The 12,586-nt window shown below is 35.6% G+C and overlaps 1 protein-coding gene across 1 annotated transcript; it reads right to left on the reverse strand.

Annotated features, from left to right (window-relative positions):
• Nucleotides 1-1,417: 1,417 nt before the first annotated feature.
• Nucleotides 1,418-10,295, reverse strand: oatx (organic anion transporter X). Its single transcript, XM_059542040.1, has 10 exons — nt 9,753-10,295; nt 8,035-8,138; nt 6,825-6,979; nt 5,510-5,678; nt 5,093-5,216; nt 4,876-4,991; nt 4,142-4,356; nt 3,756-3,864; nt 1,823-2,029; nt 1,418-1,746 (listed from the first exon to the last, which is right to left on the reverse strand). The coding sequence occupies exons 1-10, from the start codon at nt 10,131-10,133 to the stop codon at nt 1,602-1,604; spliced, it is 1,725 nt and encodes a 574-aa protein (XP_059398023.1). The 5' UTR covers nt 10,134-10,295; the 3' UTR covers nt 1,418-1,601.
• Between the last annotated feature and the right edge of the window lie 2,291 nt (nt 10,296-12,586).

Raw genomic sequence — 12,586 nt, forward strand, 5'->3', positions numbered from 1 at the left:
CCCATAATTGTTACTAGTTGCAAATGAAAGTTGTTTTGAAATCTGTAATTTATCTAAAAGCTGTAAATTCATGTCAGGGGCAAAAAGTGTTGCTGTTACAACTCAAAACATCCTCATTTTTCGTTTATCAGCCCTCATCTCTTTTTCCATAGCGCTCTGTCACACACAGATAAAGATTTTGCAACTTAATTTATCGAGAAACAACAACCATCAGCATAATTGGTTTCATTTCAGTCGTGTCTCGTTTAGCGAGTCCAGTAAAAGTAAACAAGGAAAATTTGTGTTTTGATAGTTTTGAAAGTAGTGTGTCCATTTTAATTTCTAGTTGTAGAGTGTTTTGATTACAATGTGTAACATGTTGAATATGGTTTATTATATTAACTTTATCTAATGCATTTGGTGTCATGAACTCACAATAAACACGTAACTACATATTACATGCTGTAAAGAATCGTCAGGTTTATGAAAGCTAATGCATTAGCTAATGTTAGTGAAATAAACTTGAAAAAAGTTGCCTTTTTGTTAAGAAAATGTAACAAAAAACATTTAACAGTTTGTTGCATTTCGGATACAAAAAAGTTACAATAAAATCAGATGCAATAAATTTAAGTTTCACATTATTAAGAACCTTCATTACTGTGGGTTTAAATAATCATACATCAATTATCATAATTGCATTGTACTGTATACTTTGTAATAACATAAAGAAACATTTAAATGAGATCAATCCCTGCAATCATGCATTAAATGCCTAGTGAGTTTTCATCAACATCATGAAAGACAAAAATTCAAGATTATCAGGTGAATAATGACTTACATTTTAGTCTGTTTCTCACACTGCATGTGGAGATTAAAAGAATAGTTCACCCAAAAATGAAAATTTACTAGACGTTTACTCCTCCCTCAGGTCATCCCAGATCAGGACGAGTTTGTTTCTTCATCAGGTTTGTAGAAATATAGCATTGCATCAGTGTTTCATCAATGGATGCTCTGCAGTGAATGGGTGCCGTCAGAATGAGAGTCCAAACAGCTGATAGCTGATCACAATAATCCACAGCACTCCAGTCCATCAGTGAACATCTGGAGAAGACAAAAGCTGAAACACATCCAGTATTAAGATGCTTTTAACTCAAATATGAGTCAATTATAACACTTCCTCAGTGAAAAGTGTTCTGGTCTGAATCAGGGGAGAAATCTGCACAGATCAAGCAGCGTTTAAACAGCTCTGAACAAATTTGTGTCTGGATTTTGATGTGAGAGACAACAGCAGATGCACTTTTTCACTGGAGGAAGTGTTATTATGGATTATAGACTCTATGTGTTTGAGTTAAAAGCATCTTAATGCTGGATGTGTTTCAGCTTTTGTCTTCTCCAGATGTTCACTGATGGACTGGAGTGCTGTGGATTATTGTGATGTATTTATCAGCAGTTTGTCTCTCATTCTGACGGCACCCATTCACTTCAGAGCATCCGTTGATGAGACACTGATGCAATGCTACATTTCTCCAAACCTGTTCCAATGAAGAAGCAAACGAATCCGTCCAGTTTTGTTGATCTAGACCGAGACCGCCTTGAATGTTTGTCTCAGTTTGCATTAATTATCACTTTAAGTGAGCTGAAGTCTCGGACAGTGGATGAAGCCCAGAGCACTTGCTCTCTTCACATGTTCCTCCACTCTGCTTGATGTCCTGTAAGGCCACTGACTCTCTCTGTGCCTGTTCTTTAAGACCTTGACTTTTCTTTTCCCTGTTAGAGTGAAATGTACAGTAAACTGATGGTGAAACAGAAAGCCAATCACAATGATTCAGCTCTGAGACTTTACCTTTTCTCCTCTACATCCTCAATGGTATCAGGCAGAGGAATGTTGAGGGTTTCTGGAAGCAAAAAGGCTATTAAACCAGCGAGCACAGCGGATCCTCCGTATACAATGCTAGGCAGAGCCGGCAGGATCTCATCCAGGATCAGGACTGCAGGAGCGGCCATGGATCCGATTCTGGCCATCGTGGAGGCAAAGCCCATGCCAGTCTGTCTGTGGAGCAAACATGTAAACTCTTACCCTACTCATGTAAAAGTGAGCATTGCTATTCTCTACTTATGTATGCAAAGTACAATATCTCTAATGGATGGTGCCACTTTGTATTATCATTAAACATATTAAGCTACCTTGTACAGTAACATGTATTCCTCTCTCTGTTGTGTTTTATTTCTGATACCACTTTATAATACGATTCCATTTATTGATATTAGTTAATGAATTAGGTGTCATGAAGCGACATATGAATGCTTTTAAGTTGAGTTTCTTTATTCAGTTGAACACAAAAGAAGATAGTTTGAAGAATGATAATTAAATAGTTTCTGGTTTCCAAAGACTTCCACTGTATGCCCCCCCCCACCATACCATGAAAGTCAATGGCTACCAGCAACTGTCTGTTAAAGATCATGATTTATACAGTTTTAAATATGGATCATTTTCTTACACAAATGCATCGCTTCGCTTCAGGAGGCCTTTATTCACAAAATGCACAAGGAAACCAAAATGAATCCCTGTGACTACTGATGATATATCGAGGTCTTATGGAGTGAAATGATCGGTCTGTGCAAGAAACTGAACACTATTTACGACATTTAAAACTGGTAGCCGCGAATTCTACAGTAATAAATACGGTAACAACGCTTTAGGTTTTAACTTAAATGTATAGTTACCTGTAAATACCATAATTTCATCAACTGATATAATGTTAATATACCAACCTATTGAAATACTGAAATCTGTTTTGTACCTTTGTAATACACTGATAACCAACAAAAGCAGTTGGTGATGAGAAAGTCACATAATGAACCAAAGCTCATCACAAGCAGCTTTTAAATAATACGATATATAGAACAGTGTCATTCACACAAACACTAAACACCATCATGGTCAGACTCTGAAAAACTGAAATATGCAATAAACATTCATTTAACAACATTATATGGAACATACAACCCTAACAGATAAGAAAAAAATAAGAAGAAACTTAGTTATTTCAAAGAGAAAAAAAAACATCAAATTCAAACAAAATTTGAAATGCAACGCAGAGAATTCTGGGAATGTCAGTTTACATTTTTTCCCTGTAAATTTTACAGGAACTTACCGTCAACCATTTAACAGATTTGTACTGTGGCATTTTGACAGTTTTTTCCCGTTAAAATCATGGTTATTTCAGGTAAATGGGGAAGTCTGATTCTTTTTTGACTACCAAACTTTGTCACCTGATGTATTGTTAATATATTTTCCTGAGACTGGTCTTGTTGGAGTCATCATAACATAATGCCTGTCCACCATTATGAATCAATAAAAGCATACTTTTTATACCTCCTGAACCATCCATAGGTGCCATAACCATTATCTACCAATACCATATCAATTAGTCAAAAGTCGATTATTATTATTATTTTTTTTTACAAGCACTTTGCATAAATCATCATCAGAATGCTATATTTAATCAAAGGTGTGGCCAGTGGTGTGCTTGGCCCTGTAATTACCGCTTTGCAGGTACATGTCTACTATACCATGGCACTAATATTTAGGATTAATATCTAAATGATTAGCCTGCTTTATTCACATACCACAGTATTATGATGCAACAAGACACATACTAACACCTTTTGGATGATAGTGGCCTAACAGCTTAATGATCAATACAAAACAATCACCTTCAGCTGCTTCAGACAGATTCTATCACGTTTGTCTTGTATAGTTGGTTTATTCTGACCTGATGACAGTAGGGTAAAGCTCTCCAGTAAACAGATAGACACAAGTAAAGGACGCCGACGTGAAGCCCTTTCCGATAACGGCAAGCGCTGTCCTTGTGATCTGCATGTCTGCAATGACACACAGCATCATTACCAGTCAGTATAAACGACTGAAAGATGCACGTTATATTGGAGAGAGGCTTGTGTTGTCACATGACATATGACAGTACACTACTTTTTGTCAAATCTTCTTACTTGGGAATTAATGATTTATTTTTGTACATATATTTACATTATTATTTAGTCTACTCTATAGAAGCAGTCTTTTTTACTGTTTAGAAAGTCAGTGTCTTCGCATTAGGTGGATGATGATGGCCTTATAATAAGCACATCATCATAGTCTTACCTTTAGGAACAAAAATGTTGGCGAATATTACAGACGCTGACATGAGGAGACATGTGCCTTGGGTTATGCGTCGGCCCAGAAAGCTCAGCATCAGAAGAGCGACCAGTTTAGCCGGAAAATCTACTGCGCCAAAGATGATCTGCATCAGATAGATGTTCACCCCGAACTTCTGCAGGTCCATGGCCAGACCATAATACGCAAAACTAGTCGAAAACCTGTTCAAAATTCAGAATTTCTATCACATTCAGTTTTCCCCCCCACAAAATAAGAATGAAGATTTTCCTAATTATAAGTATGCATCAGCTTTAATTCACTTTAAAGCAGTCAGAAGTTTCGGTTTTATAGAATTATTCTAAATTCATCATTCATTTACAATGTGCACATAATAGGCATAATTAGGCAAAATTAGGCATAAAATGCATTCATGCATATGAAAATAAGATGAGAATTAAACAAGTAGTTGCAATCTGGTTCAGATTCAGACAGAAATCATGGCTCTGTGGTGTGTTTCTGCTGCAGGGACAATACAAGACTTCTTAACTGCATAGAAATGTTACAAAATGCATAACATTTTTATGCAAAAGCAAGCAAAACAGACACTATTTTAGGAATCAGAACACCTAAATCATAGTATGCATTACAGTATGGTATGATCAATGTATATTTATCACCAATCAATCACCATCCAGATTTGTTGCACTGTACAGACAGAAACAGGTCAAACCGATTCTCACCAGACGACCATAAGGCACATAGATATCTTCCTCATGGTGGGTGTTTTTAGGAGATCAAACACTGTGTAAATGCTCTTACTGGACTGAACCTCTTTCTGCATGTGTGACTCCAGCACCTAAACGTGAAGAGGTCCGCTACCGTTAAATGTTTAAGGTCAGTACAGACTTCATGACACGTATATGAAATGTGAAATGTTGCTATAGGCTAATGAGAAACCTCTAAAGTGATCTTCTCTGTCATTTCGGGCTTGCCGTTGATTTTAGCCACACGGTGGAGTTGTTTCAGTGCTTCTTCAGAGCGACCGTTCAGCACCAGCCAGCGAGCAGATTCAGAGTACCACCTTTGGAGACATTTCTGGACATGTTATTGTGTGCTGCATTCGTCTGTGCAGGATTTCAATAGTTCTAATACATCTATGTGTGTTTTAAACAGCCATTGAGACCTTAGGAAATGCAGAATCAACACAATCTTTCAAATGAGACCAAAGACTCATAAGACATCTCGTTTTAAAAGATGCCTGGTTTTATCTTGCATTTAGTGTTCTTTCCTTTCTACATCTTTGTTCAAATCATATGCACCTGGGGTCAGTTGCATACAGTACACCAGTAATATGGCATTTGAATAATCTCTTACCAGCTATAGAAGAAGAAGGCAAAGAAAGGGAGACAGACGGCCACGTGTATTTTGCGCCAGTCCTTCAGACTGTACGCCACTCCAGCTAGAATCATCTGACCGAACGTGAAGAAGAAAGATGAGATGGTGCCCACCAGCGTCCGAGCCTTAGTAGGAATCCACTCCACCTCTAAGAAAACATGAGCGTACATTTATTTATCCAGCACTTTATATAATGCAGACACTACTGTTTAAATGCAGCTTCACAGTAATAAACAGGAAAACAACATTGTTAATGTGAAGGTAAGTTCAGAGTTTTTTTCTTTTAAAAGTAAAATAATATACACTGCTGTTCAAAAGTTTAGAATCCGTTAGATTTTTAACGTGTTTTTAGAAGACTATTATGTTCATCAAGGTTGCATGCATTTAACCAAAAATGCAGAAAAAAGTGTAATAATGTAAAATATTATTACCATTTCAAATAATGGGTTTCTATTTTAATATACGTTAAAATATCATTTATTTCTGTGATGCTCCACTGTATTTTCAGCATCATTCCTCCAGTCTTCAGTGTCACATGATCTTCAGAAATCATTAATATACTGATTTATTATCAATGTTGGAATTTTTTTTGCTGCTTAATATTATTTTTTTGGGGAAATAAATATAATATAAATATAATATTTTCTGTGAATAAAGTAAAATAAGAACAGCATTTATTTAAAATAAAAATATTTTCTAACAATGTCTAATTTTTATCAATTTAATACATCCTTGCTGAAAAAAGCATTAATTTAAATAAATAAATAAAATAAATAAATAAATACTGAACATTAGTGTATATTGAAAAATTTATATTTTGAATAAATGCTGTTCTTTTAAACTTTTTATTCATTAAAGAATTATGAAAAAGTATTACGGTTTCCCAAAAATATTAAGCAGCAAATGCAGCACTGATAATAAATCATAATATTTTCATGATTTCTGAAGATCATGTGACACTGAAGACTGGAGGAATGATGCTGAAAATACAGCGGAGCATCACAGAAATAAATGATATTTTAAAGTATATATAAAAAAACATTATTATAAATTGCAATAATATTTTACAATATTAAAGTTGTTTTCTGTATTTTTGATCAAATAAACGCAGCCTTGATGAGCAGAAGAGACTTCCCAAATCTTACTGACCTCAAACTTTTGAACAGAATTGTGTGTATAGACATTTATTGACATAATTGTTTATTAAAATTAATTTTCAGTGTTAATAATTTTTTATATTGTATGTTGGATAAACCGATCAGTTCCTTTCTAATGAGTGAAGAGAGACACTCACTGAGAGAGACGGCGTTGAGAATGACTCCGGACACAGACATCCCTGTCAGGAATCTGAAGACGCAGTAAACCACGTAAGACGGAGAGAGAGCCGTGAACGTGCCTAAGACAGCGAGCTGAAAATATGACCAGATCAACATGCCCTTTCGCCCAAACCTACAGGAGAATAGAGAGTAAAGAACAGACTCTGAGATCACCTTCACTGCTTCAAAACAGTACTGTGATGTCTTCGTTACCCATTAAATAAAGGAATGAATGAATGGTGGGTTGTGGTGCAGATAATCACAGTTAGAAATCCATGTATAGATTTTGTTCTCAAAACCATTTCTCAGTAATAAAAAGATAATCATGGGTATGTTGACAATCAGTTTGGCGTTCAGTTGGAAACATGAAAAACATCCTGAGATGGTCTCCTAAAGGCTGCAGGTTCTAACCTTGCATGCAACGATCCACGAGCCCTTGAGATTGTCCCAAAGTGTACATTAGAGTATGTCCTATATTTACTGGACATGTCCTGGCTGGGATTTCTAAATTGCTTAAAATGTCCATGTTTAGGCTTGGTTTACTGATTGCTTTGATTTCACTGCAGCCAATATTGAGGATTATTTAATTACTACTGATTATATTTATAGTTTTAATTTGCCAATGAGAGTTTAGACCGTCTTACACTTTAAGTTTAATGGTTTGTGGGAATAATTGTTTGTGTTGCTCAAAGAGTTAAGCATTGCACTGGGCTTGATTCTGTATGAGCTGATAAAATGTATGTTTTGAATATTAAGGTCATTTAGCTTCATTAGTTTCCAACAGTGAAAATCAGAAATGGAATCACATCATCGTGCATATCTAAAAAAATAAAGGTTATCCATAAAAACAGTCTAAACTATACTGTTGGCTGCTAAAAACAGCACCAACTCAACAACTAGAACAATTGAGACTGAAGTCTAACAGTCTTATTGTTAATAGTCCAATTTGTAGATCATTAATGTCCATGTGGGTGCAGTTTGAGATATGGAAAATTGTGGCATTTTAATGTAAAAAACTAAACTAAACACTGGCATTTGGTTTAAATGCACTTGTACATCATTGATTTGTTGCCTTCACATTTGTACTAGTGAAGAATAACCAGACACACAGTTTACTGAATCTTTTTACTGTCCAAAAAAGCACATTATGTGTTATAACGACAGCGGAGGCAGCAGGTTATGCTTTACCTGTCAGATAAGCCTCCAAATATAATGGCCCCCGTCAGCACTCCTCCCATGTAAATGGTCTGGCTCATCTGTTTGAGCGGACGGAGGGTACAAACCAAATCCCACTGTGACAAATAAGAGAAAAGCATTACTGCAAAACATGGATGGCAACTCATGCAACATGTGGAAAAGTTTCTCTTAGGATCATGTTTCTGTGGACACCAATAACAGAAGCCTTTAGCCTTGATTTAAGATAAAACTCTGGAAAGGTGCCAGTTTGCAAATCCCTCTTCTTCAGGATGGACTCATTCAGACTAGTCAGCAGACAGACTCCAATTTACTCAAACATGTTTCTTATTTTCCACACTGTTAAAATGAAAATAAAAGGAGGAAGGAGTCATCTCACGCTCATCTTAGGTGATGGATGACCAAAACTCACATTATTAATTCAGTTTCGGAACTCAGTTTCATGCGCATAAGAGTACACATTTTGTGGATACAAGTAATGATCTTTGAGAAAATTTGTTGTTAGTTCATAAAATATTTTTTGTGGAGGACACACACTTAAAGAACAGAAATGTTTTTGAGAATGAAATGCATTTTGTGACTTGCTGATTTAAAAAATGTAACGCTTTGTATTTTTTGTCATGCATGAAATGAATAAAGTAAACTGTGCTTATATTTTATATTCCTGTGTAATTGATGGGATGAGATTAGCAGGCTCCTCTCTGATAAAGCCGCTGAAGTGTGCTATTTTCAGACTGAGAATACAGATAATTGTAAAGAGATGGAATATTTAAAAAATAAAATATTTGAAAATCATGTTTAAGTGATCATCCTAAATTAGATTTGAAAGCTTAAACACTAAAAATTAATCCTGGGAAATCCTTGTTGAAATTAATCATTGTGTTACTATGGAAATAGTAGACACTTTGCAGGCTCCTCCCCCTAGTGGGCGGTGACAACTGTCAAAATTTACTGCAGTGTTTTATGATCAAAACTTCTCCTGATTTTGACAAAACACGTATCATTTGAAAGGTCTCAAGGTTCCAATATTGATATTTTGTGAAAGTAGTAAGAAGTAATATTGTGAGAGAAATCTATACATTTGTGAATGAAAATGTAGGGGTATTTTTTTTTTAAAAATCATTGGAGTTTTTCGTGTCACCTGGTGGCTGTTTTTAGTATAGCACATAAACAAAATCTCAAAGAAACATAAATTTTTGTTATATCAACTTCATATTTGAAACATAAGCTAAATAAAGCTGTCTTTATGGCTTTGATTTATATCCAAAACATTCTGTAAAATATTTATTTCATAAACTAAAACAATTTAGTACAGCACATTTTCTATTTTTTTTTTTTTAAATGTCTTCTTTAAAACCTTTTAAGTTCGGATAGTTCATTTTCACTTCTTTGTTATTTTTTATTTTCTCATTTATTTAATATTATTATATTAATATTCTAATTGCAAACTGAAGTGCAAAAGGTTGAATTGTAAATCCATGCACATGTGTGTTTTCAACTTGATTTAAAAAAAAAAAAAAAAAAAAAAAAAAAAAAGCATTTAAAAGGTGCCACTTATTTGCCTTCGACCTAGAAAATTTAGTAATTCATGCAATATATTTTTTATTTTCTTCTAAAAAGTAGATCACATCAAGTTTTAATCTGGACACCACTTCCTAATTTTTAACCTAAAATGTTGTAAAATGTCCAGAGAGCTGATGGAAGTGACTTACTTCTGACACTATGGATGAGATGAATTGAGTCTTGTCGTATGTCCAGCCCTCAGCACAAGCCTCTGTCTGCAGGTCCGATGCATTTGTGTGAGTCGGTTGGTCTGTGATTAAGTGCCACTGAGCGTCCGTGTACCTGGAGCATCTGGACGGAGAGAGGGATGAGTCCAGCGGGATGAAGGCGCGCAGCAGCGCCGCGGTGCTCTGGTTCTGCGACGCTGTGATGTTCGGGATGCGACAGTGATGCTCCGGTACTCCAGCAGTGAAGTTATTGAGCAAATTCTGGCTAGCCATTAGAAGGCCAGGGATGGACAGAAGAGTGACATGAATCATCTGAAAGCGTCCAAACCCGCCAACTTCATCCAGAAGATCCGCAAAGCCCATATTAGTATTGATATAGATCTATATATATTTCTTCTTTCCTCTGCAGACTGACACAACTCACCCCCACTGAACTCTCGATGTCACGTAAAAAAAAAAGATACACAAACAAGCTATTCAAAACTTGGAATGATTAATTTTGAGGTTAATGGTTGCCAAAGGAGTTTCTGATTTCTGAACGCAAAACATTTTCCTAACACAGATGAAGTGAATTAAAAGTCACCCCCTCCATGACACACACACACACACACACACACACACACACACAGAACAATAATCAAGTTTTAATCTGATTAAAATACCCTGCACTGGAATTTTCATAAAGAGCTTGTGCAGGACCAATGACCTTGACAAACTAAGCCAGGTCTCATTTACTTTATTGTGTCTTTTTATGAATAAGAAAACAATGCTTTTGTAAAGTGCACTTTTTCGCAAATGATTATCAACCTATAAATTGTGCCTCTGGTAGTAGCTAGTTTTATTTAACACCAACATACATACACCATCTTATATCATTTCTATAAGTTAGATCAGATAGAATTACTGTAGCTTTTTTAGTGTTTAAACATTTTTACAAAATATGAAAGAAGAATGTTCATACTAAACATGTATTTTCTTGTTCTTGTTGCCTCGAGGCACCTGAGGCCATTCACAAACATCTGATCTCACTATAGGAGTCTCCCTTAGAGTTTCTAAGAGTTTTAGCTGAAAGGAATAGAAAATAAAAATTAGACCATCCGATATGAAGAGTTTGTTTCTTTATTGCAACAGAGCACTTGTCATCAGTGGATGCTCTGTAGTGATTGTTTGACACGCGATTATACTTTTCATTTGAATATCAGAGAGTAAAATGTGACGGTTTGAGCGATTATGCAATGAAGCAAAGCTTTAGCCTAGCAGTGACCGACTTAAAAATCCCCCTTGCTTTCACTTGCTGGACATTGTTCAACATGGAAAATTAACCAAGGAGCATTCTTGGCCAGACAGTCGTTAAAATGGGTCTTACCTAAGAAAAAAGTTTAAGAACTACTTTTCTAATACGACTGCAAGCTTTATCATTGTTAGTTTTTGTGTTAAATAGTGACTGACTCGGGTACATGTGTGTGACAGCTAATTAATACTGTGATCATAATTGATTACTATGTGTCTATCATAAGAAGACCAAAAATGCAGAAGGAGCTTCTGAATGCATTTTAGATTTTGACATGCCATACTTTACTTTTGATTAATGCACATTCAGAAACTAATCATGTGGGCCTTATGCTGAGAAACTGTTATTTTTGTAGATGCATTCTCTAGGTTGGAAGGTGTTTTTTACTGATTTGGCTTATATTTGGGTTTTTGTCTCATGCAGGTAAATGAAGACCAGGTTGAGAGAATGGCTGCAACAGGATCCTTATCCAATGGCTTCTGTGACCTTCCAAAAGTACAAGACGCTGTCCTGGAGAATATATCAGGAAAAGAATTATGAAGATGAAATATTAAAAAGAGGGCAAGAGGGCAAGTTTGAAGTAAGGGACAAGGTACACTAGGAGGATGGAAGTTAAGAAAAAATGCTGACAAAGGAAAGGTTATAAATGGACAAAAAAAGGCCAAAATGGTAAAACAGTAAGCGTTTAAGGGTCTTAAGTTGATGAGTAGTTGCCGGTTAGTGTGAGTTTAATGTGAGACCAGGGGTCTGTCCCAATACACACACTTGCAGTCTTTGCTGCTTGACAATGAGTGCATGTGACAGAAAGTAAGACTGTCCCAGGTCTGAAAACACACTTCAGCGTTTCCCATCACTCATCATGTTCAGGAACGCATTTGCTCTGAAAATGTCATATTTTGTCGACCTTCCATTGTAAGTAAAATTAATAAGATATTACATGTAATTTGGTAGTAAAACATTAAGTGTTGCACATTTTATTGGTGCAGAGACAAGTATGTGCATTCTGTAAAATGTTTGCAATTGCTTTTTATCTCTTAATTAAAAACACCACAATTAAATTGTGTCGTCTGTTACAAGAAGATTACATTTACATTTATCCATTTAGCAGACGCTTTTATCCAAAGCGACTTACAAATAAGGACAGTGGAAGCAATCAAAAACAACAAAAGAGCAATGATATATGTGCTATAACAAGTCTCAGATAGGTTAACACAGTACACATAGCATGGGATTTTAAATAATATAATAAAGAAACGAAAACAGATAGAATAAAAAAAAGAATAGAGCAAGCTAGTGTTAGAGGTCTTTACACACACACACACACACAGGGGCGTCATGCATTCATGATTTTTGAGGGGGCACATTTTTTTGGGGGGGGGGGGGGGGTCGGGGGTATAAGTCATTCTACGAAAGCACTGTATAACTGATATAGGCTTATTTTTTTATTATTTTTTTTTCCTTTTTATTCAAAACAATTCCAAACATGCTTAATATGTCAGGAAATATCTCGTTTCTCAAATATGTG

Source organism: Carassius carassius, chromosome 47 (assembly GCF_963082965.1).
Source record: "Carassius carassius chromosome 47, fCarCar2.1, whole genome shotgun sequence".
Lineage (NCBI taxonomy): Eukaryota > Metazoa > Chordata > Actinopteri > Cypriniformes > Cyprinidae > Carassius > Carassius carassius.